The sequence below is a fragment of the Hesperophylax consimilis genome, chromosome 2 (genome assembly GCF_061612785.1).
Source record: "Hesperophylax consimilis isolate HC1 chromosome 2, BYU_Hcon_1.0, whole genome shotgun sequence".
Classification (NCBI taxonomy): domain Eukaryota; kingdom Metazoa; phylum Arthropoda; class Insecta; order Trichoptera; family Limnephilidae; genus Hesperophylax; species Hesperophylax consimilis.
The window spans coordinates 24,968,421-24,981,851 of NC_142837.1; the positions used below are offsets into that span (position 1 = coordinate 24,968,421).

At 36.3% G+C, this 13,431-nt stretch overlaps 1 protein-coding gene across 12 annotated transcripts in view; it reads right to left on the reverse strand.

Moving 5' to 3' along the window:
- Rbcn-3A (rabconnectin-3 alpha) overlaps nt 1–13,431 on the reverse strand; it is a 140,739-nt gene that overhangs the window by 94,668 nt on the left and 32,640 nt on the right. For 10 of the 12 annotated variants that reach the window (XM_089641812.1, XM_089641809.1, XM_089641814.1 and 7 more), the window contains exons 9-16: nt 12,173–12,357; nt 9,193–9,274; nt 4,698–4,884; nt 4,197–4,393; nt 3,337–3,447; nt 2,867–3,042; nt 2,123–2,237; nt 697–958 (exon numbers count right to left, since the gene is read on the reverse strand). In XM_089641812.1, coding sequence (XP_089497938.1) covers nt 697–958; nt 2,123–2,237; nt 2,867–3,042; nt 3,337–3,447; nt 4,197–4,393; nt 4,698–4,884; nt 9,193–9,274; nt 12,173–12,357 — 1,315 coding nt within the window. The remainder of the gene's footprint in view (nt 1–696; nt 959–2,122; nt 2,238–2,866; nt 3,043–3,336; nt 3,448–4,196; nt 4,394–4,697; nt 4,885–9,192; nt 9,275–12,172; nt 12,358–13,431) is intronic. The other 2 variants (XM_089641798.1, XM_089641834.1) reach the window with 1 other exon arrangement.

Genomic DNA, 13,431 nt, shown 5'->3' on the forward strand with positions numbered 1-13,431 from the left:
AAAGTCGTTCTTCCCCCCTTGGCTTCATTAAAATTGTGGTAAGTGAATCTGATTTTTATTAAGTAAAAACAAAAATCTGCTCCGATTTCGATGGTTGGCGATTTCTGCAAAATTGTTTTTATTTTTTCCTTCTAAATAGCTTAGTATTTGTTTTTTCGTGCTAGTTTCTAAGGATTTTATTTTTATTTTTTTATACTCTACGAGGTGGCATTTATTTTTTTCTATATTTTGATTGTTGAAAAAACTCCCTCCAGCGGGACCGTTTTCTTTCCAGAAACTCACCACCGGACAGGTTAAACTCGGATATTCTATATAAATTTGAAAAAATACAACATTCCAGTGTAAATCAATTCAGATTTACAAAATAATAATACAAATTAGGATGATTCAATGATTCATACTTGTGGTATGTATATATTTTTCAATAGATTGTGTTAAATTATTGTCTGCTGACTATTATTCCGCCATCCCAATTCACAGTTAAAATTATAAAATGAATGAATGATATATAAAAATATATTATATATCACATAATATAATGATATATTCATAATGAATGTTATATAAAAAATTAAAGTAAATTACATTTTTTTACAGATGTTCAATTCATTAAAACTAAAATAATTGTTTTAAACACAAATAGAAGCGTGTGTGTATTACTGTATTATTTTATTTCTTTTATAAAGAGATACTGACCTAGGAAGCAGCGTAGGTATCCACGCCACATTGCTGAAAGCCGAGGGATGGGGTGAGTTTATCCTGGCCAGCTCCCCAACTCCGCCGGACCTACTGAGCGGCCCCACGGCATCCACCCTCCACAGGATCAGCTCCGAGCAGAAGCCCTCGGGCCTGGCGGGATGGAGCGAATTGACCCCGGAGTCCGTGTCGTGGGCCGGGATAGGATGGCCCGGCAGGGGGCTGGGCGGGGCTACTGAAGCTGTGTCTGAATTCGGGACGGCTTTATATTAATGATTAATGAGCTCTTTTGGTCGCGGTGCGGTAGTGACTACGATGCCTAGTCTCCCCAGCCATGCAAGAAGAGATGTAATAATAAATTTGTAAATAATATACGATGGAGTTCTACAAACATCATGGGGTGAGGTTTGTCCAGGTCTCGGCGTCTGTCCACCAATTGGGTTAAATTTCACCTCTCCAGCCGCACTCTCTCAACCCAGGCCTAGCACTGCAGTGGGAGGGATAGATTCATACATCTGTCACTCCCGCACGCAATGATCCCCAGATTCCTACCCACTCCTCCTACTTTTTTCCTTCCCAGAACCACCTTTACTTTATTTCCTTAATTCCAGCATTCCCAAAGATGACACAGGCTCTAAGGGAAATTATTTGCCTCAGAGCCTCCTTTGAGGAGATATGGAAAAAAAGATTGGTCATACTAGTTAGTCTGAAAACGGCTGTACAAGTGTGAAACCAGTATGGTAAAAAACAAAATGAATTAAATAAAAAACTAAACACATATCATGTAATTATTATTATTATTATCTTTTGACACAAAGTGACCATTAATGTCTTATTTTCTTTCATTTGGTGGATATCATCAGGATTGTCAATTTGGTCATGGTACAGAGGTACATGGTACATGTATCATGTACCTATTAATAATTGGATAATTTGTAGAGCGCCGTTTTTGTGGAAAATCACCTCAAGGGCGCTGTACAATTTATTATAGTACTGGCGGCACAGATTATTTACCTAATTTAGAAAATATTTAGTACCTACCTATTGTGCATAACAGCAAAAGAGTTTCACTTGAAATTTGTTTTACATGTTGATTATACTAATTTAAACATAGAATGAAGAATATAGGCCACATTGCCTTCTGGGCCTATATTTCTGTACAAAACTGTGTTTTCGAAATTCAAGTGGGATGAAGATTATACCATTTCAGGCGAGTGTAACGCTGGGCCAGTTGGGCTAAATGGAAATTTGTTTCCATTCAAATTTGTATGGAAGCCACTTCTAGGGTTGTATTGTTTATTCTATAATTTTAAACAATCTATAGCCAGTAGGCAAGTGGCAGCATATATAATAGAATGTAAGGAGAAAGGACAAAGTAAGGTTAGGAGTATAGATAATATGTATTTAAGTGACTTATTATACAAACCTGCAATGTTGTGGTGACTAGTGGTCAGCAACAACGGTAGGACGGGGTGGCAGGTGATGTCGTTCACCCTGAACCTGTGACCAGAAGCTCGGGATGCGTGCCCGATGGATAACACCTACAACAACATACATATATCATTAGGACAAACTCTTAGGATGCGATCTTTGTATTCAATTCTCAACATTTCACAAACACTGCAAATACAGTGAAATTCTTTTATCCAATGGAGTGATAGGCGCCCCCAGAGTGGGTAGATGGTTTTCACACATGAACGCCAGGCGCCCTTAATATAGGCCCTCACTTTGCAAAATTAATATGAATAAATTTAAACTTTCCCGGGATCCACTCTACTGATCAGTAACAAGCTAAGATAATGCTTTCACCGTCATTCACAAAATGTCACCCATCTGTTTCCGAGGAACTTGTCAAATGCATCGCTTTTTGCTACGATATTCGAATATCTCAAAAATGCCATAAGTGTTTGTTTTATGCGTTTTACCAAAAAATTCAGAAATCGAATGCTCGGAAATTCCCGGCACTTAAGTAGTTTTTTTTTGTAAATGTGTTGGCGTTCCAGGGGTTAAAAAGTTTTTCAATGAACCGGAAAACCTTATAAGTGAAATAAATCTTTTAATGTTTGCCTTCAGAGGACAGAAAAAAAAGAACTTTGCATGAAAACTTATCATGGGGAAACCTTGTAAGTGGGTTTCACAGTGTGTAACAATAAAAGCGAATAATACCAACCGAAGAAAATTTAGACTTGTCCTGGAATGTAAGTTGCCAAAGGTTGAGGGTACCGTTGGCGTGGTTGGTAACCATGGAGATGACAGGGCAGGGCGGGGCGCTCAGGAGGTCGGCGTCTTTGTCATTATCTTCCTTTTCTTTTTCCTTTTCTGTTGACTTTCCATCCTTGTCAGTTTCTGAAACAAAGAAAAACCATTTAACCATTTCCCTGGCCTTTTCAACGCAATCTATCACACCATGCGTCACGTTTTTATACAATGTATGTGTTTTATTGAAACTTCATGTTTCACACATGCAACAGCATACGTGGATCGCCGCCGATGGATCACATATACGACAACTACGTAGATCAAATTCTAGATAAAGCAGGTGATGGCTTGGAGTATAATTTTGAATTGAAGTATGACTTCATTGTTTAGAGCAGCTGTTCTTATAGTGTTCAATCTCTGGAAAATTGTATTTTTATAAACCTTTGTTGTCTCTATCTTCCTCTCCATCTTCTCCTGGTTGGGGCCATTCATTCTCTTCTTTTTCTTCTAGGACACTGGCCAGCGGAGTGGAAACTTCATTCACCATAGGATCTAAAAGTACAGGGGAAAACATGATATATGTAAATAAAGGCATTAAACAGATACAGTACAACTCGCCGTGACGGTAAAACTACGCTGAAATTTAGATTTATGCAGAAATGTGATGTATTTTTACAAATTTATTTCAAATATCTGAATTTAAAAGGCAAGCTACAACAGAAATCGGCCACGAATTTTTAATTTACGCGGAAATATTTTTACGAATTACTTTGAATATCTGAATTTGAAAATCGGCTGCAAAAATTAGATTTACGCAGGAATAAGTCGTATTAAGAATTCAATAAGAAGAACCTACTCGAATTTGATGGGGCGGCCGAGGAACTCAATTTTTGGCATTTTTTTTCTTCAAATTTCAATAACATGGGATTTTGCTAATTCGAAATTTGATGTCCTGTAGATTTTGAATTAAGTTCTACTGTAGTTATTAACTTTGAAAAATTTCACATCACAACCTAATAGCAAGAGGCCTTAGAACAGGATAATGTAGAAGTTTCAAATTGATGTGGGTTTGCATAGCTTCCGTAAACAAAGCCCAGTCGCTTTAAAGAAATTCACCAGGGTTGTCATTGGGTATTCGACCATATCTCTCGGTTCCACTATGTGGAACCTCAAGTAAAAGTTTTACAATATGTAACTACAACCTTAACCAAAAGGTTTGATGGAATTCTGGTTAGGTTTAATGGAATTCTAGTTAGGATAGTTGAATTCTGTTTAGATTTGTTGGATTTCTGGATAGCTACCAGTGGCCGGCGTCTGCTCCTGTTTGGCTGTCTTCTGGCGAACGTGCAGCAGCAAGCCGGCCGTGTGGTAGAGTGCGGCCGCAGTAGACATGGTGGTGGCGTCTCCAAGAGGGAACGCACCAGGGATCCGCGTGCTGAAGGAGACCTGCGCCTGGCGGAAGGAGCCGGGGTGGTACTCATCCAGCCACTCCACTTGCCTGCACACAAAGTTATCACAATCATTATTTATTATCAGAAGATCAAACTGAAAGTGTGGAACGCAACAAAGTTGTTTTGGCATACACTCCTTGCTTCATCCTACTATAAACCACCAAAGATTCTTTCTATTGGTTGAAATAATATACAATTCTTATTCTTAATTTGAACAAATTTTGGACTCTCACGTAATTCTTTTTAGCTGTTACGGCAGTATCGCTTTCCTGTGACGATTTACTGCGTTTACATCAGCCTACCAACATGCCGTGCACATGCCGGCCTGTCTATCCCGCAAATCACACTTACCATGTAAGGAAACTGCCATCTATGGGATGAATAGAGAACAGTAGATCAGGACTGTGATGCCAATCCCTCAGCAGCGACTCTATCTTGGCATCCAGAGAGTCTGGCAGATGGGTACACGTCACATCCGTTGCTATGGAGTTGATGGACGTTGTATTGGAGAGGCTGGGATGGCTGTGGTTTGCACTGCCTACAACATTGAAGAAATTAAATTACAAATTTAAGACATAGAGAACGAAATCTAGGACAACACGCTCTAAACGTCTAATACTGAATTAGAAAGATAAAGCATACATATTATGGAATAATTGTTGATTAGTTACTACACAAAAGATAGAAAAGTTATGAATTCACTCTTTAAGACTCTCAATTGTCACATTACAAACATTTCTCGAGCTTTTAACAACATTCCGATTGGCAATTTTATATTGCAACGGGCTATTCATAATTCGTTATTATCTTCAACAATGACGTAAAATTTTTAAAAGCTGGAGAAAGATACTTAATTTTAATTTATATAAACAATCTGTATAAAACAGGCGTATCCCCACAAATAATAGATATACATATTCGCAAGTTACTTTATTGAAGAGAATACCTTTCTACGTTTTGTATTTCACATATTTTGATAAATGGAACATGTGTTTTGGTTTAGTGGGTAGTAGGCTTTTTTATAGAAATGCAGTGTTCCATCGTATGTGGCGGTAAATAAGCTACGTCCATGTTTGTTGGTTAATATCACGGAGACAACATTGATGACATAACGATTTATTCTAAATATTGATTAAATTGTTAGATGGATAATATGGAAAAATACCTCTAGTATTGCCCCTAGTACACGTTAGCCCAGAGCATTGGGCCAACACTGGCACCAACCCGCCAACATGTGAACGCTGTTGGCGGGTTGGCGTCAAGATCCTTTGATGTGTGCATGAAAACTGGCAATAGTCGGATTGCCATCGATTGTTCAGCTGGGATGAGTTCTTGAACCCGAGTCCTTTGCAGGAAGTGGCTCCCAGCGGAATCCCACTCCTACTCCTATTTCAAATCGACCACTCCCAGAGAACTCGGACCCGAATGCCACTTAATATGTACCCAGTGCTTGGCAGTATCGCTTCCCGGCAACAGCGTTCCCCCGCTTCCGTGTCACTCGAATTCTCAGTGACACGTCAGCCTTTGCTTACATATATAGTGGTTGATTCAGTTTTTATGTTTTGTTTATTGTTCAATAATATTGGGAGTAATATGCGATTGTTGTTACCGATGAGTTAACTAGTTAAATAATAATATCGACTGGCACGCACTTAAAATTCAATACTAGCAAAAATTATTTGAGTGATTGTAAAAAAAACTAATCCTCAGTCTCAGTTAATATTTGATTAATTTAATTGAGTTTCTTAACTCTTGGAAATATAATGCGTGTAGCTATGTTTTGTAAATTTTTTTAAAGAAAAAAAAAAATTATAAAATTTTTTGTACATAGGTTCTAGGTCCTGGTGCGGTTCCGGACCCGCAACCGTGCGTCCCGCAACCCGCCACAGCACCCAGTACACAGTTCGTACCCAAGAACTCGGAACCCGGACCCACGACTAGTTGCGTCCCGCAACCCGCCACAGCACCCAGTACACAGTTCGTACCCAAGAACTCGGAACCCGGACCCACGACTAGAACTCGAGTTCTTTTAAAAGGAAACACTCCTCAGAGGCCTCTGGCAAAACGCAAAACCTACTAATTTCTAGTGCAAAGGCCAAGTGGTCCTGTACTAGGGGCATAAAGTAAATTATGCACTAAAGACTTTTGTCAATACCTACCTCAGTACAAATCATAATGTTTGTTGAATTATTAATATGACAACTCCGGAGAGTCAAATGCTTTGCATTAAAGTATGTTCCAAATTCAAATTGCCCATATAAACCAATGACTTAATAAATAAATAAGTAGGTAAAAGTTAAAAGTTTATTTTTACTACCAGTGTATCAGAAAAAATACAGAGATTTAATTACAACACTTTCGAAATTCGTTATAAAACAATAAATTGATTTGCACTTTGGAATATTGAATAGAGTATAGAAATTTATACATAATTTATTTATGTTTGTACATCATGATGTTTAGCAAATAAGGAATTATTTATATCAATCACCATTTCATTACATCTTGATCCTTGGCTAACTGTGCATCTCCATTCCACATAATTCCACATTCCATTTTTAATAGATAATCTAGGTGAAAATATGTGCGCATGGTGCTCTAACAATCATACGAGTATATACAATGTGAATACTAAAGTGAAGAGAACACTAGGTATGTGATTTTGTACAAAACAATTCATTTAAACTTATCATGCCCAATGCTAACATAGTCTTTTATAATATGTTGGACATTTCATTCTGAAAACACTATTTTCCTTACATTTTGTTTAGTAAACCTCTGTTAGCTTTGTTGCAACCTTTTTCTCTTTCTCATAAACAATGTATGAAACGGAAACAGTGGTCACAACGGAACTCTCAGCGGCAGAACCAAACACGTCATTGGCTTCATACAAGGTTTTTAACTTAGTTCAGAAATGGCAGTTACGCATAAATTTTATGTTTTGTCAAGAGATGTCACTCATCCAAGGATATCTACTTATGGACATTTAATTCTTCTATAATTTAATTTTCTTCCTCTTCTGTACAACAAACTTTAAGGAGCGATATCTCCCAAATCCATATAGTAGCTCCCTTTCGTCGCCTAAGCTAATTAAATGGAATAAAGGATTTGCAAGACCAAAACTTTTCAATTTTTGTCCACATGTTTGGAAGAGTTGATAAACTAAATGTAAAATAGGCATGCATTAATGTTTTTGGATTAACCTGAAATCTTTCTACTCTTATCATTAAAGATAATGGTGCATACAACTGACGATCGACTCACATATAAAATAAAATAAAAACATCCAAGCGAAAGTATATGAACATTTGTTATCCAGCATAACATATATATAATATTATTATATTGAGTGCGATTATTAACAAGTTGAAACGACAGAAAACCTGGAAGCGGTTGTTCATCACTGTTGCTCTCATCTTGCGAACAACACTTTTGCAGTTTTCCGGGTTTACGCTCTGAAATATAAAATTTTATTTCCAAAATGTCATCATATGTCTCAAATCATATTTAATGTGACACATGACATAAAAACCCGATCCATTCACCTTGCAAGACTATAATATTCACAAAAAATACTAAGATCAATTTAACATGTAAATAAATGACTTAGACAATCAATGAATGTCACATAAAAGAATAAATCCTTTTACCTCATAAAAAGTGATTATGATACCCGAGAAAAACAGATTGTTTGACAATGACAGTAAGCAATTATACCCAGGAAAAACATAACCTTTTAGCATGGAAGTAATTTGGGTACTTTTTGCTTTGTAAGTCACTTAGCGTCGCCCAAAAGAGGCAACTGACAAAAAATAAGTTATTTTTAAATTCAATGTTTCAGGTAAATTTTAAAAATATATTACAGTAACAGCGCGAGTGCTTACGTAAATTCGCAGGTACGTAAAAAGGAAATATCAAAAATTATTTTAAAAAAATTGGACTAAAATTTTCTAATATTTAATACCCAAGCGCGCTTGCTTTTGCACATATTGTAAATTCTTACACTTTGTATGCGTGGTTAGTTTAATATTTACGTTTCTCACTGCTACATATTATTAAATTCGGCTAATTGTAAAATCCAAGTTATGTAAAGGTTTATGGAATGCATTAATTATGCAACTCAGGATATTACTATACAGTCAAACTCACTTTAGGAGTTCCCACTTAAGAAGTTTTCATGCTTTAAAAGAGAAAATTGCCCCGTCCGTTTGAAAACCTTATAAGAGATGATATTTTATTGAAACAATTCTAAACTTTTATTAATTTCTGACCGTTACCAGTTTCAGCCTATCACGGCCATTGACCAGTCTGATTATTATATTGACTGTCTAATATTTTAGCTAAATAAAGAAGTAATTGTCAATATTTCCAATTTGTCATCAGCATGTGACAGGGAATGTTCAAATCATGTGTGTCGTGTAGATATATCAACACACCGCACCTAAAGTGTTAATTAACCACTTAACACCTCGTATGTAATAGTCTGCTTCTTAGGAATATTCAGACCAACCACATGTGGGTTGTAAGCATTCAAAGGATGGTCACAAATAACATGTGTACAAATCAATAAAACATAATATTTGTATTGAAAAAGTGATCAGAAAATATTTATAAAATGTGTGCAATAGTGCTCAATTTCACAATTAGTCCAAAAAACCACATTAATGTATTCACATACAAAACTTGCGAGTGTAGATATAAATATGTATGTTGTAAAAACAGAGCATTCAAGAAGAGATTTAAAACGTTCACGAGTGTGATTTAAAATATTGCAATCATTGAGAAAAGAATGACAGATGAGTGTATTGAGAAGAAAACATGTCAAATAATAATGATGTTGGCTTACTCATATCATCGCCGTCGTGGTGGTGGGAGTTGTGATTGTGTCCATCCATTCCTGCTTCTTCTGCATCTTCTTTATCTAATATCTGAAAACATATTTATTTATTTCATACTTTATAGATTACAAAAATTGAAATAATTACTTTGGATTTTTTCCTAAGGTGCTAGAAAGACTCAAAATACATCTAGCACACCTGATTACAGACACAATTGAAATCCACAAAAACCCCAGTAATAGAAACGACAGGGCTAAGTGTAGTTCTTGGTATGCGGTGCTTGACGGTCACTCCAATTATACTGAAACCCTGCCCGCAAAAAGAGGAGAGGCGCGCAATACGGTATCATTCCTACATACATAATCACAACATAACGCACGACAATCTACCCTGATGGACACGGTAACGTTGTCTGAAACGTTGGCTAAAGAAGAAGCTCAACACAGCATAATAACCCAAAAATTAATCACGGCAATACTTGTGGCTGTCAAAATCTTAAATCATATCTGAATATTTATTTGTTTTGACCAAACACAATCCATAATACCCATTTAAACATGCGAAGTTCAACGGAACTAAATTTTCACCAAAAAATGAAGGCTTTAACCTGTTTAACGTCGGAGTTGGAAAAAGTCAAAATAACGCCAAGTGTCAGGCGAGAATTTTCAAAACAGCGCGCGAATTGCCTTGATGAGTTTTGTTCAAATATCGGCATAGAAACAATGTTTTAATTTTTTTTGCGATTGTTTTCTGTTATACCAAATAAAGTATCTTATTATTATTATTATGTGCAGAACAGGCAGCATTCTGCTGATTCTTCTCTCCAAATGTGAATCCAATAGAGCTTTGAATTGATTTATATTTGTTGCATCGATGACATGTTGTGGGAGTTTGTTCCAAGCATCCACTACTCTATTTTATATCTTATTATATATATTTTCTTCATGTTTAAATCATAAGACATTTCCTCAGAATACATAACTTTATCTAAAAAGTTAAATCTTCCATTTCGGAAACAACTGTCAAAAAAATATATTTATACACATATATATATATAAACTGGTTGTATTATTTGTACAGTGTATTTTTTTTCATTAACTCCACACGGGAGGCCCTCAGGAAAATAAAATCCCTCAGGGTTAATGTCATCTTTGGGGATGCTGTGTGGATGGTCTTTTTAACACATCGCATACCTGCCGCCAAGATTGGGGGGCTGCACTTTTTTCCCATCGGCATATTGCCCGCCCCATTGGGGCGACTAAAACTTTTCCCACCTACTTAGTAGATAATTCACAATAAAATTATAATCTATATAAAAGCATAAAAAAAGGGAACCAAGAGAGAATAGACCAAGTGGAGAGAAGAGACGAGACCCTCTTCCCTCGTGGGGCCTTCAGGGAACCGAGGAAGAATAGACTCCTCCGTTGCGGGGCCTTCGGGGAACCAAGGAGTGGAGAGGAGAGACGAAACCCTCTTCCATCCCGGGGCCTTTAGGGAACCAAGGAGGAGTGGAGAGGAGAGACAAAGTCCTCCAAACATGGTCGTAAAAAGTGGAGTGCACATGTGCTTGAAAAACAGTCCACTGGTTTAACCGCCCTTTTGGTGATTTTTTCTCTTCACGAAAACGGCGAAATTGTTTTTGAAAAAAAAACATCATAAAAGTCACTGGAAACCAAAATTTCTTCTACATTTTCTACTCCAAATAATGTCAGGAATTACCAGTTAAAGTAAGTCAAGTACGTCCGTTAACACCTCAATATATCATTTTAGATACATATTTTTATTTTTTTATGAAAGCCAAAAAGGAACCGATTCCAAAAATAGCCGGTTCCTAGAAAAAAAAATATCTGGGAAAATCTGAAAATTTAAGCTCAGAAAAAAATTAACAATTTTGTTATAACATGAAGTTTAGAAATTTCAGTGATGAGAAATTTATTTTTTCTGAAAAAAATTTTTGTGGAAAATTGGTGATAGAATCTTTTTGATATTATGTGAAGTTTGGAAATTTTCCATTATGGGAATATTTTATTTTTCTTAAAAAAATAATCTCAATAAATCGGAATAATTAAGCTTGGAAAAAAAAATTCTTTTGGGAAATTTGGAATATCGGAAAATGGGTCTCAAATTTTTTATAAAAACGTATATCTTTTTTTACTAATTATGTGAAGTTTGGAAATTTTCGACATTGGGAAATTTTTATTTTCCTGAAAAATTATGCACGGAAAGTTGATGAGGAAATTTTGTTTTTGTTTTTGGAACTGAAAAAGTTTGGTAAATTTGTTTTTGACAATTTCTTATCGGGGATGCTTTCAACGGTTCTTTCAACAATCAAAACCAAACAAACATTCAGATACTCTTACTACCAGATGTGGAGCAACTATACTTTTATAAATGAGCTCTGTACTAATCACTATTTACTTTATTTCTTAGTCTAATGTATCCCTTATATAATTATAAGTACCAATGTGCTGTATTTATCAATGTTGTATTTTTAACAAAGGAATGGAATGATTTTTAACTAGGAAATTTTCTCTCATTTAATTACCCATCAATACAATTTCCCCAATGTGCAATTACCTATGTTTTTTTTCACAACAGTGAACTCAGTCTGTAATTAGTATGATATTATCTCATATTCTGCCATAATTGGCAAGAAATTACATTATTTAATCCATACTCATCAGCCTTTAGCGGCGGTCATCTTGATTCAGTGTCCTGGCCTTGGGGATCAAGGAGGTATTGGTTAAATATGGCGAGTCACTGAGGACGCTGTTGCTAGTATGTGTATATTTACGCGCTGTGTGTTTACGTGAATATATTTCAGCATTGAGAATGTATGTATATATATATATATATTGTCATGTGGTAAATTTCAGGATTGGTGTTTACAGCCAGAAAAAATAAGTTCAAAGCTTTTTGACTCTGCAAGGGATGTGGTGAAGCATATATGGAGGGACCGCGTCTGGTGCATGATAATTTATCTCGTACCTTTCTAGTGAGATCGTGCAGTATAGTCTCGGCTTGCAGCGTGAAGTGCATCTCCTTGTTGTGCAGCCAGTGCAAGATGAAGTGGGGGCGGGGAGCGCCGTCGTCTCCAGCCGTGGAGCGCATCGACGGCACCAACGGTATGTCCGTCTCCGCATTTATGGATGCAGCTAGGTGGAAGTGGAGACCTAGATTCCACCAATTATCATGTCAATTGATTAATTCAATTTAACATGGAAATGTTCCACATACATTATTAGAACACTAAAGTAGTGAAAAATCACAGGATATTATAATTGTAGGATTTTAAAAACTGAAAGTATTTATTAAATGTATGCCCCGGGATCAGCCTTTCAAAAACAAATATTGTTGACAAATAAGAGACGTCAGAAATTTACCTTTCGAATAAACACTGTTAGGGCCAGTTTATTCACAGAATTTGAAAAATTCATCAAATTTCAAAGTAAATTTTCAAGTTCTGTGAAAGTTCTATTGCTCTGTTATTATATCATCTTGGGCCTCTTGCTTCACAGAACTGAATTGTACAAATTCTGTGATAAACTTCCTTCTGACAAAAATTTAAATAAAAGAAATACAGGGACACGGGTTCGAGTCCCGTTGGCGTCATGTATCTTTTATCAGGAGATTTTTCAATGTGGATGAGTGTTTCAGGCGAATAATTATTGCTTGTAAAATAATTGTTAAAAGAAATACACATTTAAAGTATAAAATTAAATCAAGTTGGCATTATCGAACGCTGTACATAAAATTCAAATACGTATTTCATATATTGACCGGTCGGTGGCCGAGTTGACATCGCGTTTGGGTCCCACCCAGGCGTAGTGTGTTCATTTCCTCGGCTGGCTAAGTCCTCCATCACAATACAAGCAACATTTTCCGCTTACTGTGGTGGTAGTAGGAGATTTTCAAATATTGTCAGGTTATTCGTAACCCGGGAATGTTAGTCTTTCTTTTAAAAAAAAAAATATATATATAATTTAATTTTTTTTTTTTTTTTAAAAAAGAAAGACAAACATTCCCGGGTTACGAATAATCTGACAATATTTGAAAATCTCCTACTACCACCACAGTAAGCGGAAAATGTTGCTTGTGTTGTGGTGGAGGACTTAGCCAGCCGAGGAATTGAACACACTACGCCTGGGTGGGACCCAAACGCGATGTCAACTCGGCCACCGACCGGTCTATATAGCTCTATATTGGTTGGTTAACACTTTGTTCATTCATTAATGTCATGTCTTCTC